Raw genomic sequence first — 26,668 nt, forward strand, 5'->3', positions numbered from 1 at the left:
TTAATTAAAGATTTATTAAGTTATTTTACATGAATTCAGATAAATTCTGACTACGGCGTCTCAAGAGGGACCAACAGAACTACTGCCACTTTTTTCTAGTTTTTCAAGCGAAGGTCTTTTAAAAACTGCACAGCTTTGAACATGGACAGTTATTAATAAACAAATTAGGCACATTTGGGCAGGCTTGATGCAACATTTGGAACAGAAATGCAATGGTTCATTGGATCAGTCTATAACTTTGCACATACACTGCTGCCATCTAGTGGCCACAATCTGAATTGCGCCTGGGCTGGAATAATTCACTATGGCCTTTCTCTTCCATTTCAAAGATGATGGAACAAAACAATTATGAAAAATAATTTTTTCTTTCTTTGTATTATCTTTTACCAGATCTAATGTGTTATATTCTCCTACATTCCTTTCACATTTCCACAAACTTCAAAGTGTTTCCTTTCAAATTGTACCAAGAAAATTCATACCCTTGCTTCAGGGCCTGAGCTACAGGCAGTTCGATTTGGGTATGTCATTTTAGGCAAAAATTGAAAAAAATGGGCATAAACGTTCATTTCGTCTAGCAGAGTTCTGATAGGAGCTAACCAAACCTAGTATGCACGCAACCAAATATCAACATTTGTCTTGTTAACAAACTATAGTTTTGGCAAGTCGGTTAAGACATCTACTTTGTGCATGACATAAGTAATTTTTCCAACAATTGTTTACGGACAGATTATTTCACTTCTAATTCACTGTATCACAATTCCAGTGGGTCAGAAGTTTACATACACTAAGATGACTGTGCCTTTAAACAGCTTGGAACATTCCAGAAAATTATGTCATGGCTTTAGAAGCTTCTGATAGGCTAATTGACATCATTTGAGTCAATTGGAGGTGTACCTGTGGATGTATTTCAAGGCCTACCTTCAAACTCAGTGCCTCTTTGCTTGACATCATGGGAAAATCAAAAGAAATCATCCAAGACCTCAGAAAAATAATTGTAGACCTCCACAAGTCTGGTTCATCCTTAAGAGCAATTTCCAAACGCCTGAAGGTACCACGTTAATCTGTATAAAGAATAGTACGCAAGTATAAACACCATGGGACCACGCAGCCATCATATCGCTCAGGAAGGAGACGCGTTCTGTCTCCTAGAGATGAACGTACTTTTGTGTGAAAAGTGCAAATCAATCCCAGAACAACAGCAAAGGACCTTGTGAAGATGCTGGAGGACACCGGTAAAAGTATCTACATCAACAGTAAAACGAGTCCTATATTGACATAACCTGAAAGGCCAGTCAGCAAGGAAAAAGCCACTGCTCCAAAACCGCCATCAAAAAGCCAGACTTCGGTTTGCAACTGCACATGGGGACAAAGATCGTACTTTTTGGAGAAATGTCCTCTGGTCTGATGAAATAAAAATAGAACTGTTTGGCCATAATGACCATCGTTATGTTTGGAGGAAAAAGGGGGAGGCTTGCAAGCCGAAGAACACCATCCCAACCATGAAGCACGGGGGTGGCAGCATCATGTTGTGGGGGTGCTTTGCTGCAGAAGGGGCTGGTGCACTTCACAAAATAGATGGCATCTTGAGGGATCTTGAGGGGCGAGACAATTGGCAGGATTTGGTTCCTCTTCCTTTACGAACAACTCAGCCATAAGCTTGAGCACTCTTCTCCTCCTATTTGTGCGTCGATGAGAAATTGCATTATGGGTTAGCAAAATGTTAATGTATACAGTGCATTCAGAAAGTATTCAGACCCCTTAACTTGTTACATTACAGCCTTATTCTTATTGTCCTTAGAGTTCCGAGACAGAATTGTGTCGAGGCACAGATCTGGGGAAAGGTATCAAAACATTTCTGCTGCATTGAAGGTCCCCAAGAACACATTGGCCTCCATCATTGTATTTATTTTTACTTACTTTTTACCCCTTTTTCGTGATGTCAAATTGGTAGTTACAGTTTTGTCCCATCGTTGCAACTCCCGTACGGACTCGGGAGAGGCGAAGGTCGAGAGCCATGCGTCCTCTGAAACACGACCCCTCCAAGCCGCACTGCTTCTTGACACACTGCTTGCTCAACCCGGAAGACAGCTGGACCAATGTGTCGGAGAAAACACCATACAGCTGGCGACCATAGTCAGCGTGCATGCGCCCGGCCTGCCACAAGTAGTCGCTAGAGCGCGATGGGACAAGGACATCACGGCTGGCCAAACCCTCCCCTAACCCGGACGATGCTAGGCCAATTGTGCGCCGCCTCATGGGTCTCCCGGTCGTGGCCGGCTGCGACACAGCCTGGCATCTAACCAGGGTCTGTAGTGACGCCTCTAGCACTGTGATGCAGTGCCTTAGATTGCCGTGACACTCGGGAGACCACTCCATCATTCTTAAATGGAAGACGTTTGGAACCAAGACTCTTCCTAGAGCTGGCCGCCATGCCAAAGTGAGCAATCGGGGGAGAATGGAGGCCCGCAGGAAGCCTTTTGCCTTTTGGTAGGCAGTCATTGTAACTAAGAATTTGTTCTTAATTGACTTGCCTATTTAAATAAAGGTTAAAAACAAGAAAAAAAATAAAGGGCCTTGGTCAGGGAGGTGACCAAGAACCCGATGGTCACTCTGACAGAGCTCCAGAGTTCCTCTGTAGAGATGGGAGAACCTTCCAGAAGGAGCACTCCACCAATCAGGCTTTTATGGTAGAGTGCCAGATGGAAGACACTCCTCAGACACGCTGCACATGAGAGCCCGCTTGGAGTTTCCCAAAAGGCACCTAAAGACTCTCAGACCATGAGAAGCAAGATTCTCTGGTCTGATAAAACCAAGATTGAACTCTTTGGCCAGAATGCCAAGCATCACGTCTGGATGAAACCTGGCACCTTCCCTACGGTGAAGCATGGTGGTGGCAGCATCATGCTGTGGGGATGTTTTTCAGCGGCAGGGACTGTGAGACTAGTTAGGATCAAGGGAAAGATGAACGGAGCAAAGTACAAAGAGATCCTTGATGAATATCTGCTCCAGAGCACTCAGACTGGGGTGAAGGTTCACCTTCCAACAGGAGAATGACCCTAAGCACACAGCCAAGACAACGCAGGAGTGGCTTCGGGACAAGTCTCTGAATGTCTTTGATTGGCCCAGCCAGAGCCCGGACTTGAACCTGGTCAAACATCTCTGGAAAGACCTGAAAATAGCTGTGCAGCGACGCTCCCCATCCAACCTGATAGAGCTTGAGAGAATCTGCAGAGAAGAATGGGAGAAAATCCCCAAATACAGGTGTGTCAAGCTTGTAGTGTAATACCCAAGAGGACTCGAGACTGTAATCGCTGCCAAAGGTGCTTCAACAAAGTACTGACTAAAGGGTCTGAATACTTATATAAATTTGATGTTTCAGTTTATTTTTGCAACATTTTTAAAATACCTGTTTTTGCTTTGTCCTTATGGGGTATTGTGTGTAGATTGATGAGGATAAAAAACAATTTAGTCAATTTTAGAATAAAGCTGTAATGTAACAATGTGGAAAGTCAAGGGGACTGAATACTTTCCCGAATGCACCGTATGTACAGTAGTTATAGGCCTATTTGTTTGCCAATATAAATATACTGTAGGCTATTATTTTCCTAATTCTTAAATTAAAACTGTAGAATAGGTATTAACCCTGTCGCATGCTTCCCAGTCGAACAGTAAGAGCATATATGACAATTGTGTTACGTTTTTGTTTGTTTTGGTTGGGCTGTTCGCGCACCCATGTTAGGCACATTTCTTACGTATCAGCTAACCACATCATAAGTTAAAGGTTGCGTTCCCCTGCTCAGACGTGCGTTTACACTAGGAAGTGACATTGCATGGTGAAACATCGGAAGCCATTCACTTTCAATGGAAGGAAAGAGCGAAGTGGAGTGGGCAAGGGGACCGTTGAACAATGTCAGCATGGGCGAGGGAGCTGAACAGCTGGGGAAAGCTGAACTTTATTCAAATCCGTGATATGACGTGACCAATTGAAGCTCACCATAGCTTCCAACCCCAACTGGATTGTCTGACAATGGCTGTTGATACGTAGCAGTGCCTAACTTGCTTGGTAGCTTGTTTTAGCACCCACATGATGGCGAGGTTAGTGTGGCTAGGCAAGTGCCGCTTGTAGTGTAAACACTCTGTGGATCCCCTTTCTGTGTGATGTATACAAGCGTCTTATTTGTTGCCATAATTCTCATTGAATTATAAAATAATTTTTAGGCTACCTTACTGAGATCCTTCCACTTCATAATTGGCCCCTGGGTCTTTGATTACTGTAATAGTAAATCAAATAAAAGTAATGTACACAGTTTAGCAGATGTTATGAATAAATGTAATGTTATAGTGGATGGAGCGAAATGCTTATGTTACTAGCTCCTGACAGTGAAGTAAAATGTCAAACAAGTACACAAATAATACAATTCAAAAAATAATTTAAACAAATAGAAAACAAATTTTCATCAATAAACCTTGCCATTCAGACTATAAAGTGTAGGCTATATGCGATAGCATTTGACAGTAATGTAATTGAATAACTTCATAAAAGATTAGAATAGAATAATGGTACAATAGAAAATAATAGAATGGATAAACTTCATTTCCCCCAGAGATTCTTTCAAGCTGCAATAGAACACTACCTATGAAAGGTCAACCAGGGAGGAGTGTTGCCCTCCTCTTCCTTTAGTGACAAGGCAGGCCACATATAAAAGATGTTGTCAAAATGATGTGCAGAACAGTTCACTATCACGATCAAGGCGGGGTGAGTAAGTCACGAAGGCCTGCATGATCCCTCCTGACCAGAATGCTTTTTCTTCTGGACTTTGCACTGACTTAAAGAGAGGTTTTTCATTCTCGGGATAACAATAAAATCGTGCAGAAACATGGTAAGCTGTTAAAATTACAACATTAATCAAAAAAGGAAAAGAAGACAATGTTTTATGTGTCCTTCCAACTTATTGTCATATTGAGTTTAACTTCAGATGCGTGGGCTACTTATACTTTCCCTTTGCCTTTGTTGACAGAATAATGTTCTGTGAAATTACGTTTGAGATCAAAGAGGATGCATAGAGCCTAGTTTATATTTTGTTATAATATAGAGTGTTTAGATAACACAATTTACAAGTGATAAAATTGATGTTTTAGGCTAAATGCTACTTTGAGCATTCACCTAGGGGTGCATCTCAATAGTCTAAAGTGGGTTCCTCTCCTCACATGTCCCTTTGCCTGTAGCCTAGTGAGTTCGAAGAACTCAACGGACAGGTAATATGAAATTCCACATGCTATATTTGGCTTTATCCTACATTTTAGTTTTCAGACATTATGCAGATGATGGGGAGGAGACGGACAAAGGAAGCCACTTTAGCTTATTGACACACACCCCAGCATATATCCTAGGCTACCTGGAAGTCGTTGATGACACATTACCACACCACAAATGTAATCATAAGATTTACTTACTGTTAGCTAAACACAGACAACATATTGACGATAATATTAATTTGAGTTCAGAACCAACACAGCTCAATCAAATGTAGAATTGATCTGACATACATAGATACAATATATTTGAAAGGGGGTATTTTTTATCCTAATATTTAGTTAAATAAAAACATAAATAAATGCCACCCAACGCATTATTTTGCTGTAGTAAAATACATTTATAAAAATGACAGCTGAAGGCCCTCCGAGTGGCTCAGCGGTCTAAGGCACTGCGTCGCAGTTCTGGAGGCGTCACTACAGACCCAGGTTTGTTCCCAGGCTGTGTCACAACCGGCCGTGACCGTGAATCCCATAGGGCGGTGCACAATTGGCCCAGCATCGTCCGGGTTAGGGGAGGGTTTGGCCAGGGGGGTTTTACTTGGCTCATCATGCTCTAGTGACTCCTTGTGGCGGGCCGGGCCCCTGCAGGCTTACCACAGTCGTCAGTTGAATAGTGTTTCCTCTGACACATTGGTGCGGCTGGTTTCCGAGTTAAGCTGGTGGGTGTTAAGGAGCGCGGTTTGGCAGGTCATGCAGGACGCATGACTCAACCTTTGCCTGTCCCGAGCCCGTTAGGGAGTTGCAGCGGGGAGAAAAAGGTAAAACAAATACAATTGTTTAAAAAAATGATGACAGCTGACACACTTTCACACTCATCATATGCTAATACTACTCTGTTCTTTATTTTTACCTATCCTGATGCCTAGTAACTTTACCCTGCCTTTATGTACATATCTACCTCAAATACTTTGTACCCATGCACATTGAACTGGTACTGGTATATAGCTTAATTATTGTGTATTTTATTCCTTGTGTTACTGTTTTACATTTATTTATTTTTTTAAACTGCATTGTTGGAAAGGGCTCGTAAACAAGCATTTCACAGTAAAGTCTACACCATTTGTATTCGGCGCATGTGATAAATAAAAATGTGATTTGCTTGGTTTACAGTTCTTCCTTTTTTTAGAGTGCAAAATTCCAACCTTGACCACTGTAATCTTTTTTGTCAGAAACAAAAAAAGTAGGGTGAATTTGCCCTTATAGATGCTGATCTGGGGTTAGTTTCTTGCATTTCACTCACTAATGGTAAAGGTTAAGATCGAGGGAGGGGAAGCTGATCCTAGATCTGTACCCATTAGAAATTTCACCCTGGTGGGAAACTCACATTCTACCACTTCTTCTGGCTGTCAAAGAGGTTCTCTTAAATCACAAGGCACATTTAAACTATGTTAGCTATTCTATTCCAAGTGGTTACAGGTTTAGTGAGATGGTCAACATTTCTGAGGATGATATCAATGTCTTGATTCAATTATGAGATTGTCCTGAAAAAGGGGCGACAGTTACAAGCAGGAGGCATCATTATGTTTACAATAAACATGTTGTGGTGATGCGGTAAATGCACTATCCAGTTCATATGTGCTTCAACCCAGTTCACATGAGTTTTCAACACAAAATACACAGGATTGTTATGATGTTAAAAACGTCGCAAGCGCTTGTGTCATTACATTTCCGTTAAATCGCAATGTTTTCAATATCATAACAATCCTGTGTATTTTGTGTTGAAAACTCATATGAACAGGGTTGAAAATGGATACCACATATTGCACCACAAAATATATTTTTTTAAATAAAGTTTTATTCATTTCATGCTCCATCTCTCTCAGCCTGAGAATAACAACCAGCAGCGCCAGGTTCAGGAGGAGGCAGAGGAGGTGAAGGTCATCATGATGGACAACATGGAGAAGACTGAGGAACGCAAGGAGAAAGTGCAGGACCTTGACGAAAGGGCTGGGGAATTGAAGGTGAGACTGGGATTGCAAATTTGTTTTAGACATACGCTTCCAATTCAGATAAATGTTTTACAGTGAACGTTTTCACACAAAAGCTGTTCAGACCTCACTCTGGCCTGTCTGCCACGAACCTGAGGTCCTTTTTGCTGTTCAAGATAGACAGTGGTGTTACATTGCATTGTAATGTACATTACATTGTACATTACATTATATTACATTGTACATTACATTATATTACATTGTACATTACATTGTACATTACATTACATACATTACATTACATACATTACATTGTCATAACAGTGTATTTTGACTTTGGTACTTGATTGGTTGGTTTGTTTGTTTGTTTAGAGCAAGCCCTTCCACAAGACCGCAATGAAGGTGCAGAAGCAGATGAAATGTGACACCGTCAAGGCCTCCTGGAAGCTCATTGCTGTTGTTGGAGCCATGGCCGCCATTATCATTATAGTCGCCATCATTATGTGGGTCAACAAAGAATCGAGCCCTGAAATCACACATGAAAGTGTCATTACCCCAATGCACGAAAATGGCATTACACCAATAACCATTGGGCCTGGGATTTAGGCTAAACCAGGACCAATATGGCTGAAGAGGAAACAAATAGTGGACTCTAATCGAAAGATACTACTATCGGTCAAAGGTCCCCCCCCTCCAAGAAAATTCTGGAGTTGATGCTTTACTTGTTCTCATACACCGATAGGATACTCCTACTTATGCATCAGGGAAGCGATGTTAGGTGCAAAACTCAAATAATCCCATTATTCAGAATATTTTTGGGATTAACAATTACCTGTAAACTACCTGATAATATTGAAATCAGAAATGGTAAGACATTAGGGGGGATGAGATGGATTGGATCTATTTCCTTTCAACATAATTTATTATGTATTACTGGACTTCTTGGGATACATTCTATTTTTTTTTCTTTATTTAACAAGGCAAGTCAGTTAAAAACAAATTCTTATTTTCAATGACGGCCTAGGAACAGTGGGTTAACTGCCTTGTTCAGGGGCAGAACCTTGTCAGCTCGGGGATTTGATCTTGCAGCCTTTCGTTTACTAGTTCAACTCTCTAACCACTATGCTACCTGCCGCCCACAATTAAGGTTAACCTGAATAACCTCACATATTCAATGAGACAATTCATTTACCAAACAGTTATGTCCAGACATAAATGTGTTTTAAGATATTGGCTATTATTTTTACTGGAGGTACACACCTACCATTTTCTAGAAGATTCCTTATAGGCTAGTTGATAGATGTCGCATGTTGACAAAACAAATAAGAATTGCCATATTTTAACATGCAACACAGACTAAAGTCCTCATATAATGCTTTAAATTTTTTTTTACATTTGATTTATAGTCACATTAAATAATAGACAACAGCAATAATATTTTTTTTTGCTGTAAGCTATGGAGTTGTCACCCTTTTATGTCACTTTTAAACAGTAAACAGGAACTCCCCAATAGACAGCTGTCTTGTTCTTAGTATAATAAAAGTATAATAAAACACTTATTGATTTCATCTTTCATTTTAATCAAGTAAATTAAAGTTGATCAGAAATGTATATGAACCCTGATTGCTCAAGATTTCAGTGGAAATATATTATTTTGACATTTTTACAAATTAATTAAAAATGAAAAGCTGAAATGTCTTGAGTCAATAAGTATTCAACACCTTTATTATTTGTATTTATTATAGATTCCCATTAGTTGCTGCCAAGGCAGCAGCTACTCTTCCTGGGGCCCGGCAAAATGAAGGCAGTTATACAATTTTAAAAACATTATAATACATTCATTACAGAATTCACAACACATTAAGTGTGTGCCGTCAGGCCCATACTCCACCAACACATATCTACAACACAAAATGCATGTGTACGTGTGTGTATATTGCGTATGTTATCATGTGTGTGTATGCATGTGTCTGTGCCTATGTTTGTGTTGCTTCACAGTCCCCACTGTTCCATAACATTTACTTTTTATCTGTTTTTTAAATCTGATTCTACTGCTTGCATCAGTTACCTGATGTGGAATAGAGTTCCATGTAGTCATGGCTCTATGTAGTACTGTAGTCTGTTCTGGACATGGGGACTGTGCATAGACCTCTGGTGGCATGTCTTGTGGGGTATGCATGGGTGTCTGAGCTGTGTGCAAGTTGTTTAAACAGACAGCTCGGTGCTTTCAACACGCCAATACCTCTCACAAATACAAGTAGTGATGAAGTCAATCTCTCCTCTACTTTGAGCAGGAGAGATTGACATGCATATTATTAATGCTCTCTGTGTACATCCAAGGGCCAGCCATGCTGCCCTGTTCTAAGCCAATTGCAATTTTCCTAAGTCCCTCTTTGTGGCACCTGACCACACAACTGAACAGTACTCCAGGTGCGACAAAACTAGAGCCTTTACTGTTGTATCAATATGACAATTTCCAATCCAGGGTTACTCCAAGCAGTTTAGTCTCCTCAAGTTGCTCAATTTCCACAATATTTATTAGAAGATTTAGTTGAGGTTTAGAGTTTAGTGAAGGATTTGTCCCAAATACAATGGTTTTAGTTTTTGAAATATTTAGGATGAATTTATTCCTTGCCACCCATTCTGAAACTAACTGCAGCTCTTTGCTAAGTGTTGCAGTCATTTCAGTTGCGGTAGTAGCTGACGTATAATGCGGAGCCATCCGCATACATAGACACACTGGTTTGAAGAGGGCACGCCAAAACCTATTCCCCTCAGGAGACTGAAAAGATTTGGCATGGGTCCTCAAATCCTCAAAAGGTTCTACAGCTGCACCATCGAGAGCAGTTCAGACTGCTAATGATTTATTTATTTTTTATTTTATTTCACCTTATTTAACCAGGTAGGCCAGTTGAGAACAGGTTCTCATTTGTAACTGCGACCTGGCCAAGATAAAGCATAGCAATTCGACACGTACAACAACACAGAGTTACACATGGAATAAACAAAACATACAGTCAATAATACAGTAGAAAAAAAAGAAAACAAAAAAAGTCTATATACAGTGAGTGCCAATGAGGTAAGATAAGGGATGTGTTTACTTGTTGTCCCACTGAGTTTGTAGATTTCTGGGTATTTGTGAGTAGTAATCCACACATAGTACTTATTCTGTGTCGTTGTAATGGAAGAGGTCCACTCCAACTTTGGCCCAAGCTCTCTCTGGGACTGGACGAGACATGAGCGGCTCTCTTTGGTTGTTGTTTTTGTGTTTGTTGCAGACTGCACATTTTGGCCACAACAGAACATCGCTTGCTCGCTCCTTACATTTTACAATTCCCATGTGTGCTTTGTGGATTTTTTCTCCATAATTTCTTCTCAAATTTTCTGAGGAACGACAAGTTTTGAACAGCAGTCTATAAGAGCATATCAAGTTCTCTCTGAAGGTCCAGTAGTGCTGTATTTTCTTTGCAACTGTCCCACTCGTGTCTGGCCATCCTTTTTTAACTGTTACTGTGACCAGTCTTAACTCTTCATCTTCTGCTGTTGAAGTTTTGAATTGCTGCACTTTCTCTTCTGAAACAGGAAGTTGATGAGCGATGTAGTTTACATCCAGCTCACCATCCGGCAGTTTCACTCTCTGTTCCTTCAGGTATGCTCAGCTCAGTGCAGCGGTGCGTTTCTCGTTTCCTGGTTTGTATGTCACATGTAGATTATCTCTGTAGTCTCGTCAGCATTCTCTGCAGTCTGGCTGATGCTTTCTGGAGCGACTTCTTGAAGATCGTTTCCAAGGGCTTGTGGTCTGACGCCACCCGGATCTGTTTTCCATACAGGTATTAATGAAACTTCTCGCAGCCATACTCTATCGCCAGTAGCTGTTTTTCAAATCTCTCTTGACAGCTTGTGAGGGATCTTGACCCGCATGCGATTGGCTGACCATCTTGCAGGATCACAGCTCCCAAGCCTTCGGAGCTTGCATCCCCAGATAGTGTCACAGTTTTTTTCCCCACATCATAGTACTTTAACACTGGCACATTGCTGACAAGTGTTTTCAAGCTTTTGAAGCTCTGTTCCTGTGAAGACTCCCAGTGCCGCTGAACGTCTCCTTCCAGCAGTTGTCTCAGTGGTGCGCTGACATCTGAGAGATTTGGGATGAACTCTGCGAGATACTGCAACATTTCCATGAACCCCTGAAGCGCTGCTTTGTCCTCTGGCTCTGGCATTTCTTGTATTGCTCTGCTCTTTTCGGGGGGTCTGGTTTCAAGCCATTGCTTAACATATGTCCAATGTAGCGAATTTCTGTCATTCTGATTTTGCACTTGTCCTTATTCAGTTTCAAGTTGATGCTTCTCAGTCTGTCTAGTAGCTGTCTCCGTCTCCGGTCGTGCTGATCTGTGTCATCCCCCCAGACAAGAATGTCATCCATGGTGTTTACAACACCTTCCAGACCATCCAGATGCTTGGCGAGGCACCTCTGGAACACCTCCGGAGCAGACGCAATTACGAACAGCAGTCTCTTGAATGAATACCTCCCAAATGGCGTACTGAACGTGCCGAGTCGGGAGCTCTCTTCATGTAGTTGGATTTGCCAGAATCCTTGTTTTGCATCAACTACTGAAAATACCTTGGCGTTGGCCATTTAAGCAACTACCTCTTAAAATGGTACATAAAGGATAATGTTCTCTCTTGATGGCTTTGTTCAGATCCTGTGGGTCCATGCATACCCATATTATGTTTGGCATCACTATTGTCACAAAGCTGTTTACCCATTCAGTAGACTCAGTTTGCCTGATGATGACATCCATGTTTTCCATGCGGTTAAGTTCCTTTTCAAGCATTTCTTTTAGTGCTACAGGCACTTTTCTGGGTGAGTGAACCCCTGGTGTGACTTCTGGGTCTATTTATATATGATGAACTCCTGGAACACATCCAAGTCACTCAAAATATCAATCTCTGTCCTTTGTTCTAGCTTGAATATTCTCTGTACTAAGCCCATTTGCAGGCAAGCTGATCTTCCAAGTATTGCCGGTGCATGTTGTTCTATCACTTGAAATTCCAGGTCAAACACTTTCTCTTTGCGTTAACGTTTGAGTGTTTTCTTGCCCTTTGGCTCCATCTGGTGGCCAGAATACGTCATTAGCGTGCAGTTGGATTTTTGCATGGAATCGCCCTTCCCTTTCACTTTCAGCGGTTTCAGTCTCTCACCGACAAGACGTTACACCCAGCTCCTGTATCCATCGTAACAGTAAGTTTCTGGTTGTTTATTTTCAGTGTTTCTGTCCACTGCTCTTTCTCAGTATTTTTCTCATTGACATTCACTAGCTGAACTACACATTGTCCTTCACTGTTTTACTTCAGTTGTCATACAGCAAGTAGCTGCTACGCACTAGCTCAGCACCGGGATTAAAAACTATAGTTTAGTTTCATAGCAAGTCAAAAAGCAGTAAACTAGCCATAAACCTACTACCATCTTCGACCTGCTGCGATGTTTTGAGAGAAAAGTTGCGCTGTTCAGTGCAGCTGCATGGATGTGCTCTCAGCCGTACCTCAGTGCTCTCAGCCAGTAGGGCAAATAGCCTTCACATCATATCTGAGCTACCTGCATGGTCCTAAAACCATCCCGATAATCCACTAAACTGCATGAATTAATAATTTTTAGTAGCCTATTTTAGTGTTGGTGTTGACCTAGGGTATGGTGACTGCATTTAGAGAGTTGGGCCAATGAATTTACATGACAATTCAGCATTCAGCCATGTTAGCTCCCCATTAACATTACATGGGGAATAGTAAACAAATAATATAAAACTGAATGTCTAGAATGATCATTATGTTGCATTTACATGACACTACAACATTATATGGCAGTCTTGAGGTATTGCTCGCCTGAGGTAGAGTACCTTATGATAAGCTGTAGACCACACTATCTACCAAGAGAGTTCTCATCTATATTATTCGTAGCCATCTATTTACCACTACAGACTGATGCTGGCACTAAGACCGCACTCAACCAACTCTATAAGGCCATAAGCAAACAAGAAAATTCTCATCCAGAAGCGGTGCTCCTAGTGGCCGGGGACTTTAATGCAGGCAAATTTAAATCAGTTTTACCTCATTTTTACCAGCATGTCACATGTGCAACCAGAGGAAAGAAAACTCTACACCACCTTTACTCCACACACAGAGATGCATATAAAGCTCTCCCCACCCTCCATTTGGCAAATCTGACCATAATTCTATCTTCCTGATTCCTACTTACAAGCAAAAACTAAAGCAGGAAGCACCAGTGACTCGCTCAATATGGAAGTGGTCAGATGATGCGGAGGCTACGCTACAGGACTGTTTTGCTAGCACAGACTATGTTCTGGGATTCATCCAATGGCATTGAGGAGTATACCACCTCAGTCATCGGCTTCATCAATAAGTGCATCGACGACGTCGTCCCCACAGTGACCGTACATATCCCAACCAGAAGGCATGGATTACAGGCAACATCTGCATCGAGCTAAAGGCTAGAGCTGCCGCTTTCAAGGAGCGGGACACTAATCTGGGCTCTTATAAGAAATCCCGCTATGCCCTCAGACGAAACAATAAACAAGCAAGGCGTCAATACAGGATAAAGATTGAATCCTACTACACCGGCCCTGACGCTCGTCAGATGTGACATGGTTTGAAAACTATTATGGACTACAAAGGGAAACCCAGACGAGAGCTGCCCAGCGATGCGAGCCTACTGCTTCGAGGCAAGCAACATTGAAGCATGCACGAGAGCACCAGCTGTTGTGGATGACTGTGTGATAACGCTTTTGGTAGCCGATGTGAGTAAGACCTTTAAACAGGTCAACATTCACAAAGCCGCGGGGCCAGACGAATTACCAGGACGTGTACTCAAAGCATGCGCTGACCAACTGGCAAGTGTCTTCACTGACATTTTCAACCTCTCCCTGACTGAGTCTGTAATACCTACATGTTTCAAGCAGACCACCATAGTCCTTGTGCCAAAGAAAGTGAAGGTAACCTGCCTAAATGATTACCGCCCCGTAGCACTCACGTCTGTAGCCATGAAGTGCTTTGAATGGATGGTCATGGCTCACATCAACAGCATCCTCCCGGATACCCTAGACTCACTTCAATTCACATACTGCCCCACCAGATCCACAGATGATGCAATCTCAATCGCACTCCACACTGCCCTTTCCCACCTGGACAATGGGAACACTATGTGAGAATGCTGTTCATTGACTACAGCTCAGCGTTCAACACCATTGTGCCCACAAAGCTCATTACTAAGACAAGGACCCTGGGACTAAACACCTCCCTCTCAACACAGGGGCCCCTCAGGGGTGTGTACTTAGTCCCCTCCTGTACTCCATGTTCACTCACGACTGCATGGCCAAACACGACTCCAACACCATCATTAAGTTTCCTGACAACGCAACAGTGGTAGGCCTGATCACCGACAACAATGAGACAGCCTATTGGGAGGAGGTCAGAGAACTGGCAGTGTGGTGCCAGGACAACAACCTCTCCCTCAATGTGAGCAAGACAAAGGAGCTGATCAAGGACTACAGGAAAAGACGGGCCGAATAGGCCCCCATTAACATCAATGGGGCTGTAGTGAAGCAGGTCTTGAGGTTCAAGTTCCTTGGTGTCCACATTCCCAACGAACTATCATGGTACAAACATACCAAGACAGTCGTGAAGAGGGCACGACAAAACCTTTACCCCCTCAGGAGACTGAAAAGATTTGGCAGGGTCCCCACATCCTCAGAAAGTTCTACAGCTGCACCATTGAGAGCATCCTGACCGGCTGCATCATAGGATGTGTCAGAGGAAAGCCCATAAAATTGTCAGAGACTCTAGTCACTCAAGTCATAGACTGTTTTCTCTGCTACCGCCCGGCAAGCGGTACCGGAGCGCCAAGTCTAGGACCAAAAGGCTCCTTAACAGCTTCTACCCCCAAGCCATAAAATTGCTGAACATTTAATCAAATGGCCACCGGACTATTTACATTGACCCCCCCCTCCCTTCAATTTGTTTTGTACACTGTTGCTACTCGCTGTTTATTATCTATGCATAGTCACTTCACCCCTACCTCAATTACCTCAATTAACCTGTACCTCCCCACACTGACTCGGTACTGGTATCCCCTGTATATAGCCTCATTATTGTTATTTTATTGTGTTACTTTTTACAACTTTTTACTTTAGTTTATTCGGTAAATATTTTCTAAACTCTTCTTGAACTGCACTGTTGGTTAATTAAGGTCTTGTAAGTAAGCATTTCACGGTAAGATCTACGCTTGTTGTATTTGGCGCATGTGACAAGTAAAGTTTGATTTCATTTGGCAGCCATGTTAGCTATTCAATAACATTACAATTAGAATTAGAACATTTATCAAATTCTAAAAGTTGTCCTAATTCATTAAGTATATGGCTCTGGAACACGGTAGCTACTTTGGTGGGCAAAAAGTGCTTTCTAAATCAAATTTGAGGTTCTACTTTACACTATAGTGCCCCTCAAGCAGTGGAGGCTGGTGGGAGGAGCTATAGGAGGACAGGCTCATTGTAATGGCTGGAATTGAATCATTGGAACTGAGTCAAAAGTGGTTTCCAATATGTTTGAGCCATTTGATACCGTTCCATTTATTCCATTCCAGTGAGCCTATCATACTGTAGCAGCTCCCACCAGCCTCCACTGCCCTCAAGTATTGTCATTTCTGATTGTTACGTTATACTTACCCTGTACTTTAGATTAGAGTCAGGGCTCCCTCAGTGGGTTCTGTAACAACCGGATGGATCCGGTTTTCAGGGCAAATGGAAAGAGAGCCTGTGACGCGACTTCCACTTTCGGACGTTATCAAGGCGACACTCAATCTTAACTCCTCCTCCACATTTACTGGATTGGTTGAACAGTGCAGGAGAGAACCTCCCGACAGTTCTTTTTTTCCTCGCCAGGACCAGAAAGAAATAAACGGGGCTCAGGCGTTCCGTGATTGGTCATAATATTTCACCATTTATCATTACGTCATTTGTTTTTTAAAACGGTCTTTTATTCATAATTTGCAACATACATTACATGTAAACATAAAGGTATTTATAGAACCACGGTGACAGTACACTGGAATCTACGCACAAGGCTGAACATTGCTACAGTCTCTCCCTGGCAGGTTGGTTTAGCACAGGATTCCTGAAATCAGTCCTGGGACCCACTACAAACTACAAACAGGTCCTCATTTCAATCAGCTACTCCCATTAACAAGACTCAATAGAATGGTGACAAGGTAAGTATTTGAAATGTTCTCACTATTTAGGATGTGTCATGCGTCAGGTTTTATTTTTTAATATACAGTGCATTCATAAAGTATTCAGACCCCTTGACTTTTTCCCATTTTTGTTATGTTACAATCTTATTCTAAAATGGATATAATTGTTCCCCACCCGTCATCAATTTACATACAATACCCCATAATAATAAAGCAAAAAAACTGAAATATCACATTTACATAAGTATTCAGACCCTTTACTCAGTACTTTGCTGAAGCACCTTCGGCAGCAATTACAGCCTCAAGTCTTCTTGGGTATGACACTACAAGCTTGGCACACCTGTATTTGGGGAGTTTCTCCCATTCTTCTCTGCAGATCCTCTCAAGCTCTGTCAGGTTGGATGGGGAGCGTCGCTGCACAGCTATTTTCAGGTCTCTCCAGAGATGTTCGATTGGAGAGAGTCTGTGCTCTGGCGGGGCCACTGAAGGACATTCATAGACTCCTGCGTTGTCTTGTGCTTAGGGTCATTGTCCTGTTGGAAGGTGAACCTTTGCCCCAGTCTGAGCGCTCTGGAGCAGGTTCTCTCTCTGTACTTCACTCCGTTCATCTTTCTCTCGATCTTGACTAGTCTCCCAGTCCCTGCCGCTGAAAAACATCCCCACAGCACGATGCTGCCACCACCATGCTTCACCCTAGGAAAAGCGTCCAGACGTGACGCTTTTCATTCAGGCCAAAGAGTTCAATCTTGGTTTCATCAGACCAGAGAATCTTGTTTCTCATGGTCAGAGTCCTTTAGGTGCCTTTTGGCAAACTCCAAGCGGGCTGTGATGTGCCTTTTGCTGAGGAGTGGCTTCCGTCTGGCCACTCGACCATAAAGGCCTGATTGGTGGAGTGCCGCAGAGATGGTTGTCCTTCTGGAAGGTTCTCCCATCTCCACAGAGGAACTCTGGAGCTCTGTCAGATTGACCATCGGGTTTTTGGTGACCTTGGTTTTTGCTCTGACATCCAGTGTCAACTGTGGGACCTGAAATAGACAGGTGTGTGCCTTTCCAAATCATGTACGATCAATTCCTGTTTCCTGTCACAACTTGCAGACTTGTTTACGCTGCTGTGCGTTTTGTTGCCGATCTTACTTTGCTACCTGACGGTTTTTTACTTTTTCATTACCGTATATTTTTACTTTTTCCCTCACTCAACTTTTTTCATTCAACTTTTTCACCCCGGAGGTTTTATCTGGACATGGTTCGTCAGGACTTCAAACAGCCGAAGCTAAGTAACATTAACATGATGCCTTCTAATTGCAGTCGTTGTACTTATAATATACAGGAGAACGATCGCCTTACGGCAAGGATAGCTGTGCTGCAAGCCCAGCTTCAGACGCGATCGTTAGGCAAGGGTAATTTCAGTGTAGGAAAGGATGAAACAGCGTCTGTGCCACCAGTAAGTACAGATAGTAACGTTAGTATAAACCCCCTCGCACGGTCCCCGCAGCCGGACATCTTTCTCATGGCTTCTGGAGGGAAATGCTGTAGGAATGCTTAACCGGTGTCGCTTATTCAGCCGACAGAAACTTTCAACCGGTTCTCCCCTAAGCGAGTCGGAGTCGGAGGCCGAGACTTCTCTGGTCTCTACTCCTCCCGTTGTGGGGTCTGAGACGCCGACGGCTCCCACCATTAGCTCTGACAAATTGAAAACCCTAGTCATTGGCGACTCCATTACCCGCAGTATTAGACTTAAAACTAATCATCCAGCGATCATACACTGTTTACCAGGGGGCAGGGCTACCGACGTTAAGGCTAATCTAAAGACGGTGCTGGCTAAAGCTAAAACTTGCGAGTGTAGAGAGTATAGAGATATTGTTATCCACGTCGGCACCAACGATGTTAGGATGAAACAGTCAGAGGTCACCAAGCGCAACATAGCTTCAGCGTGTAAATCAGCTAGAAAGATGTGTCGGCATCGATTAATTGTCTCTGGCCCCCTCCCAGTTAGGGGGAGTGATGAGCTCTACAGCAGAGTCTCACAACTCAATCGCTGGTTGAAAACTGTTTTCTGCCCCTCCCAAAAGATAGAATTTGTAGATAATTGGCCCTCTTTCTGGGACTCACCCACAAACAGGACCAAGCCTGGCCTGTTGAGGAGTGACGGACTCCATCCTAGCTGGAGGGGTGCTCTCATCTTATCTACGAACATAGACAGGGCTCTAACTCCTCTAGCTCCACAATGAAATAGGGTGCAGGCCAGGCAGCAGGCTGTTAGCCAGCCTGCCAGCTTAGTGGAGTCTGCCACTAGCACAGTCAGCGTAGTCAGCTCAGCTTTCCCCATTGAGACCGTGTCTGTGCCTCGATCTAGGTTGGGCAAAATTAAAAATGGCGGTGTTCGCTTTAGCAATCTCACTAGTATAAAGACCTCCTCCATTCCTGCCATTATTGAAAGAGATTGTGATACCTCACATCTCAAAATTGGGTTACTTAATGTTAGATCCCTCACTTCCAAGGCAGTTATAGTCAATGAACTAATCACTGATAATAATCTTGATGTGATTGGCCTGACTGAAACATGGCTTAAGCCTGATGAATTTACTGTGTTAAATGAGGCCTCACCCCCTGGTTACACTAGTGACCATACCCCCCGTGCATCCGGCAAAGGCGGAGGTGTTGCTAACATTTACGATAGCAAATTTAAATTTACAAAAAAAAAAACAATGACGTTTTCGTCTTTTGAGCTTCTAGTCATGAAATCTATGCAGCCTACTCAATCACTTTTTATAGCTACTGTTTACAGGCCTCCTGGGCCATATGCAGTGTTCCTCACTGAGTTCCCTGAATTCCTATCGGATCTTGTAGTCATAGCAGATAATATTCTAATTTTTGGTGACTTTAACATTCACATGGAAAAGTCCACAGACCCACTCCAAAAGGCTTTCGGAGCCATTATCGACTCAGTGGGTTTTGTCCAACATGTCTCTGGACCTACTCACTGCCACAGTCATACTCTGGACCTAGTTTTGTCCCATGGAATAAATGTTGTGGATCTAAATGTTTTTCCTCATAATCCTGGACTATCGGACCACCATTTTATTACGTTTGCAATTGCAACAAATAATCTGCTCAGACCCCAACCAAGGAGCATTAAAAGTCGTGCTATAAATTCTCAGACAACCCAAAGATTCCTTGATGCCCTTCCAGACTGCCTCTGCCTACCCAAGGACGTCAGAGGACAAAAATCAGTTAACCACCTAACCGAGGAACTCAATTTAACCTTGCGCAATACCCTAGATGCAGTTGCACCCCTAAAAACATCTGTCATAAAAACTAGCTCCCTGGTATACAGAAAATACACGAGCTCTGAAGAAAGCTTCCAGAAAATTTGAACGGAAATGGCGCCACACTAAACTGGAAGTCTTCCGACTAGCTTGGAAAGACAATAACGTGCAGTATCGAAGAGCCCTTACTGCTGCTCGATCATCCTATTTTTCCAACTTATTTGAGGAAAATAAGAACAATCCGAAATTTCTTTTTGATACTGTCGCAAAGCTAACTAAAAAGCAGCCTTCGCAAATGGAGGATGGCTTTCACTTCAGCAGTAATAAATTTATGAACTTCTTTGAGGAAAAGATCATGATCATTAGAAAGCAAATTACAGACTCCTCTTTAAATCTGGGTATTCCTCCAAAGCTCCATTGTCCTGAGTCTACACAACTCTGCCAGGACCTAGGATCAAGGGAGATACTAAAGTGTTTTAGTACTATATCTCTTGACGCAATGATGAAAATAATCATGGCCTCCAAACCCTCAAGCTGCATACTGGACCCTATTCCAACTAAACTACTGAAAGAGCTGCTTCCTGTGCTTGGCCCTCCTATGTTGAACATAATAAACGGCTCTCTATCCACCGGATGTGTACCAAGCTCACTAAAAGTGGCAGTAATAAAGCCTCTCTTGAAAAAGCCGAATCTTGATCCAGAAATTATAAAAAACTATCGGCCTATATCGAATCTTCCATTCCTCTCAAAAATTTTAGAAAAAGCTGTTGCACAGCAACTCACTGCCTTCCTGAAGACAAACAATGTATACGAAACGCTTCAGTCTGGTTTTAGACCCCATCATAGCACTGAGACTGCACTTGTGAAGGTGGTAAATGACCTTTTAATGACGTCAGACCGAGGCTCTGCATCTGTCCTCGTGCTCCTAGATCTTAGTGCCGCTTTTGATACCATCGATCACCACATTCTTTTGGAGAGATTGGAAACCCAAATTGGTCTACATGGACAAGTTCTGGCCTGGTTTAGATCTTATCTGTCGGAAAGATATCAGTTTGTCTCTGTGAATGGTTTGTCCTCTGACAAATCAATTGTAAATTTCGGTGTTCCTCAAGGTTCCGTTTTAGGACCACTATTGTTTTCACTATATATTTTACCTCTTGGGGATGTCATTCGAAAACATAATGTTAAATTTCACTGCTATGCGGACGACACACAGCTGTACATTTCAATGAAACATGGTGAAGCCCCAAAATTGCCCTCGCTAGAAGCCTGTGTTTCAGACATAAAGAAGTGGATGGCTGCCAACTTTCTACTTTTAAACTCGGACAAAACAGAGATGCTTGTTCTAGGTCCCAAGAAACAAAGAGATCTTCTGTTGAATCTGACAATTAATCTGGATGGTTGTACAGTCGTCTCAAATAAAACTGTGAAGGACCTCGGCGTTACTCTGGACCCTGATCTCTCTTTTGAAGAACATATCAAGACTGTTTCAAGGACAGCTTTTTTCCATCTACGTAACATTGCAAAAATCAGAAATTTTCTGTCCAAAAATGACGCAGAAAAATGTATCCATGCTTTTGTTACTTCTAGGCTGGACTACTGCAATGCTCTACTTTCCGGCTACCCGGATAAAGCACTAAATAAACTTCAGTTAGTGCTAAATACGGCTGCTAGAATCCTGACTAGAACCAAAAAATTTGATCATATTACTCCAGTGCTAGCCTCCCTACACTGGCTTCCTGTTAAGGCAAGGGCTGATTTCAAGGTTTTACTGCTAACCTACAAAGCATTACATGGGCTTGCTCCTACCTATCTTTCCGATTTGGTCCTGCCGTACATACCTACACGTACGCTACGGTCACAAGACGCAGGCCTCCTAATTGTCCCTAGAATTTCTAAGCAAACGGCTGGAGGTAGGGCTTTCTCCTATAGAGCTCCATTTTTATGGAATGGTCTGCCTACCAATGTGAGAGACGCAGACTCAGTCTCAACCTTTAAGTCTTTACTGAAGACTTATCTCTTCAGTAGGTCCTATGATTAAGTATAGTCTGGCCCAGGAGTGTGAAGGTGAACGGAAAGGCTGGAGCAACGAACCGCCCTTGCTGTCTCTGCCTTGCCGGTTCCCCTCTTTCCACTGGGATTCTCTGCCTCTAACCCTTTTACAGGGGCTGAGTCACTGGCCTACTGGTGTTCTTCCATGCCGTCCATGGGAGGGGTGCGTCACTTGAGTGGGTGGAGTCACTGACGTGGTCTTCCTGTCTGGGTTGGCGCCCCCCACTTGGGTTGTGCCATGGCGGAGATCGTTGTGGGCTATACTCGGCCTTGTCTTAGGACGGTAAGTTGGTGGTTGGAGACATCCCTCTAGTGGTGTGGGGGCTGTGCTTTGGCAAAGTGGGTGGGGTTATATCCTGCCTGTTTGGCCCTGTCCGGGGGTATCATCGGATGGGGCCACAGTGTCTTCTGATCCCTCCTGTCTCAGCCTCCAGTATTTATGCTGCAGTAGTTTATGTGTCGGGGGGCTAGGGTCAGTCTGTTACATCTGGAGTATTTCCTCTTGTCTTATCCGGTGTCCTGTGTGTATTTAAATATGCTCTCTCAAATTCTCTCTTTCTCTCTTTCTGTCTTTCTCTCGGAGGACCTGAGCCCTAGGACCATGCCTCAGGACTACCTGGTATGATGACTCCTTGCTGTCCCCAGTCCACCTGGCCGTGCTGCTGCTCCAGTTTCAACTGTTCTGCCTGCGGCTATGGAACCCTGACCTGTTCACCGGACGTGCTTGTTGCACCCTCGACAACTACTATGATTATTATTATTTGACCATGCTGGTCATTTATGAACATTTTAACATTTTAACATCTTGACCATGTTCTGTTATAATATCCACCCTGCACAGCCAGAAGAGGACTGGCCACCCCTCATAGCCTGGTTCCTCTCTAGGTTTCTTCCTAGGTTTTTGGCCTTTCTAGGGAGTTTTTCCTAGGGAGTTTTTCCTAGCCACCGTGCTTCTTTCACATGCTTTGCTTGCTGTTTGGGGTTTTAGGCTGGGTTTCTGTACAGCACTTTGAGAATATCAGCTGATGTACGAAGGGCTATATAAAAATAAATTTGATTTGAATTGAATTTACTACAGGTAGACTCAAGGATGATCAATGGAAACAGGATGCACCGGAGCTAAATTTCAAGTCTCATATCAAAGGGTCTGAATAATTATTAAATAAAGTATTTCTGTTTTGTGCAAACATTTCTTAAAACCTGTTTTTGATTTGTCAGTGTGGGGTAATGTGTGTAGATTGATGGGAGACAAATGTAATTTCATCAATTTTAGAATAAGGCTGTAACGTAACAAAATGTGAAAAATGTAAGGGTTCTGAATACTTTCCGAATGCACTGTAGGTGTTTTTCAATGCCTTTAAGTCAGCAGATATAGGCTCCACTCATGTGCTATGTGTCCCCAGGATCAATATCGAGAAACTGGTTTATCAGACACTGCTGCCTCTCAGTGGCCAAACATCCCATCAATGTCTCCCAGCTACTTGATCTGCTCTGTCTGCATGGAGTGTCTCCTCAGCAGCATCCTCCTGGTCCTCAGGTCTTTGGGAAGGCCGGAGGGAGCTGAGGGAAGGAGGGGCCTCAGGCCTGCTACCTCCCGGCAGACGGCCCTACTGCTGGGACTGCTGCCCAGGACACAGGGGCTGGGGCAGGGGTTGGCCACTCCAACGATGTGAGGGATGGGGGTGTGGTTGTGAGAGTTCAGGGGTGGTAGGCACCCTGGGCGGGTCTGGGAGATGTGGCCCAGGAGGAGGGCCCCTGAGCCCTGACGCTCCAGCCCAGAGAGGGCTCTCTTGGTCAGGTTTGGGGCCACCAGTGATTCCCTGGAGGTCAGCATGGTGGAGGAGCGGGAAGTGGCCTGTCTCCTGCTCTCCAGCGGGGTTCGGCCCTCCTCAGGGAAGCCCCCGGTAGGCACAGCCAGCTGCGGGTCAGAGTTGTAGTGGTCGGCACCCAGGTGGCGTCTCTGGATGATGCTGCGCAGGCTGGACATAGGAAGGGGGAGGGGGCAGCCGGGGAGTCTGGTACCAGTGGAGAAAGATGGGAAAGGGGGCCCCTGGCCTGTGCCGATGCTGTATGAGTGGAGGTTTGGGTTGGAGGCAGAGTGTGGCGAAGAGAGGCCGGCAAAGGACAACTTACGCACCAACAGCCCCTCTTCCTCCTCCCTTTGACCCCTTTCCCCTACCTGTTCCTCATTCAACCTCCCCTCAGACTTGCTAAAGCTAATAACATTAGCAGTGTTGTTATCCACGTCAGTACTGCAGTTGTACCAGATAGGGGCGCTGTTGTCGTAGTTGTTCCAGCCCAACCTGCTGGTCATGAGGGAGAGTTCCTCCTCTGGGCTGATGTCTGGGAGGTCATCTGAGGACGAGGGAGCAGCGTCGGGATGCAGGGCCAGTAGTGAGGCAGGAATCCTCAGCCAGGGCTCCGAGTTCAGCCTCTGGAGGGGCTGCATCAGCCTTTCCACCCTGCTCTGCTCCAGAACGGGAGCATGTGACTGGGGGTCAGGCTGGGAGCTCACTGTCACACACCCAGAACACTGGTCCTCCTTAAAGTTAAAGACTTGGTGAGGGGGATGAGAAGAGGAGGAGGAGGTGCACTGAGGGGAGGTGAGGAGCTGGATCTCAGAGGGTGAGGCGCAGGGAGGAGCAGCCGTCAGGTGCAGCCCTCCCCCCTGGTCGAGGGGGGTGAGCGGGGGCACGTTGAGGTACTGTTTGGTCCTGGACGTCCCACAGGGGAGTGTGTTGGTGGTAATGATGATCACTTCCTTCCCTCGGGCCTTGCAGGTGTCCAGCAGCACCTTCAGAGCCTCCTTGTCGCCGGCCGTGACGGAGTAGACCAGCGCTGAGCTCCCAGAATGGTCCTCCAGGCCTGGGTCCGCTCCACTGGCCAGGAGCAGGGACACCACCCCGGCCCCAGCCCTCTCCAGGCAGGCATGCATCAGGGCTGAGCGGCCCGCCTTATCCTGGATGTTGGGGTCGGCTCCGCTCTCCAGCAGGTACTGGACCATGCGGGTGCGGCTGGCGCTCTGCCGGTCAGCGTGCCGCGTCTTACAGGCCACCATCAGGGCCGTCTGGCCACACCCGTCGCTCTCGTTGATGTAGGCTCCACCCTCCAAGAGGAGACGTGTAAGGCGCAGGCGGCAGAGGAACACGGCCTGGAGGAGGGCGTTTCCCGGCTCGGGAGGGTCCCCTGTCACACCTTCCTCCCCCTCCATGATCTCTCACTCTCTGACTTGGGGAGTCAACCTGCACAGGTAGGGATGGATCTCAGGCACTCAGACAGGGCAGTGGTCTGTGGAGATGAGAGAGAAGGAATGGTCTGTTTGGTTTCATTAGAGTTTACATCACCAACCCTTGGTTCTGGGTGCAACAGCCATGATTCAACTGATTTAGGTCTTTCGGTTGATTGGTCATTAAGTGAGGTGGGAGAAAAGGGAAGATAATGCCATTACACGAAGACAGGCATCAGATCATGTAAGCATTAACAACACTGGAAAACATACTGTACCAAACAAAAAGTAGACAGGGTTATGAGTGCAACATGTAATCGGTGGTCTCACACTGGGCAAAAACTGGCTCAATCAACATTGTTTCCACGTCATTTCAACAAAATAATGAAATGTGATGACGTTGAATCAATGTTGAAAATTGATTCGATTTGTGAAAAGTCATCGTCTTTTCTTCTTTTTTTTACCCAACTTTTAACTTAAATACAATGGCATTTTTTGTTGATTTCAAATTGAATTCACATTAGTTGACAACTCAACCAAAACTAATGAAAACTAGATGTTGAAATGACATCTGTGCCCATTGGGCTGTTTATCTGGTTATGTATCCAAATCATTAAAGTCTTTAACCACAATCCAAAACCTCCCAATGTATTAGCTGCTCATGTCAGAACAGTTTACTGTTTAAAACCCCAGATGGATGAGATGCGGAGGCCTTGGGCTAATTGTCTTCCAACCTGGGCAGAAAGGATCCTTTGAAGCGACAGCTTCTTTTCATGGGGAGCCTATTCAGCTCTGCGCCTGTCCTCTCCAGCCTCAGCCAGAGGCAGCTGGTTTCTATAGGCCACTGTGCTACTCGTCCTTGCCTTTTCTGAGGGTCTGAAGGATGGCAGTGAGACATGTGCATTGTGAGAAAACATAGTGCATTGTGGGAGAACCTTCATTTGAACTGAAAATAAATAAGTAAATGATTCTGTTTAAAAAAAAGTCAAAAAATACTATTTAAGTTCGGCAAGAATGAGAGGATGATGAGGGGATAGATCTGGCTAATTTTAATTATTGTTTTATGATATTGACATTCCAAAATGTGTGTGTGTCTGTGTCTCTTGTCATTACTTCTCTCTCTGGCCATGAGTCTGTGCAGGCCATAGTGGTAATCACTATTTCCTATGCAGAATGGATGACAAACAGCATGGAGGAGACTCAGGCACAGTGTCATGTGTGGGCGTCAGGAGAGGAGAGAAGAGGAGGGGAAGGCACCTTTGTCTCATTCTGGGCACACAGAGATGTGATTCACTCACATCACTCTGTCCTTGTAAATACACTGAGTGTACAAAACATTAGGAACACCTGCTCTTTTCCGTTTCCGTGTAGATGAAGGGGAGGAGACAGGTTAAAGAAGGATTTTTAAGACTTGAGACATGGATTGTTTATGTGTGCCATTCAGAGGGTGAATGGGCAAGACAAAATATTTAAATGCCTTTGAACGGGGTATGGTAGGTGCCAGGCGCAAGGTTTGAGAGTGTGAAGACCTGCAACACTACTGGGGTTTTCACGCTCAACAGTTTCACGTGTGTATCAAGAATGGTCCATCACCCAAAGGACATCCAGCCAACATGACAAC

At 44.1% G+C, this 26,668-nt stretch overlaps 2 protein-coding genes across 3 annotated transcripts; one reads left to right on the forward strand and one right to left on the reverse strand.

The window, feature by feature from the left end:
• Positions 1-4,714: 4,714 nt before the first annotated feature.
• Positions 4,715-8,803, forward strand: LOC106563021 (uncharacterized). Of its 2 annotated transcripts, XM_014128215.3 has the most exons (4): positions 4,715-4,880; positions 5,973-6,074; positions 7,140-7,277; positions 7,617-8,803. In XM_014128215.3, exons 1-4 carry the CDS (start codon positions 4,878-4,880, stop codon positions 7,848-7,850), a joined length of 477 nt encoding a protein of 158 aa, XP_013983690.3. In that variant the 5' UTR covers positions 4,715-4,877; the 3' UTR covers positions 7,851-8,803. The 2 variants fall into 2 exon arrangements, with proteins under 2 accessions (XP_013983690.3, XP_013983691.3); XM_014128216.3 differs by lacking the exon at positions 5,973-6,074 and having other exon boundaries at positions 4,716-4,880.
• A 13,664-nt stretch (positions 8,804-22,467) lies between these two features.
• Positions 22,468-25,053, reverse strand: LOC106563103 (ankyrin repeat domain-containing protein 34B-like). Its single transcript, XM_082958134.1, has one exon. The coding sequence runs from the start codon at positions 25,030-25,032 to the stop codon at positions 23,299-23,301; it is 1,734 nt and encodes a 577-aa protein (XP_082814260.1). The 5' UTR covers positions 25,033-25,053; the 3' UTR covers positions 22,468-23,298.
• Positions 25,054-26,668: the final 1,615 nt, after the last annotated feature.

The sequence above is a fragment of the Salmo salar genome, chromosome 11 (assembly GCF_965601325.2).
Source record: "Salmo salar chromosome 11, fSalSal1, whole genome shotgun sequence".
In the NCBI taxonomy this organism is placed as follows: domain Eukaryota; kingdom Metazoa; phylum Chordata; class Actinopteri; order Salmoniformes; family Salmonidae; genus Salmo; species Salmo salar.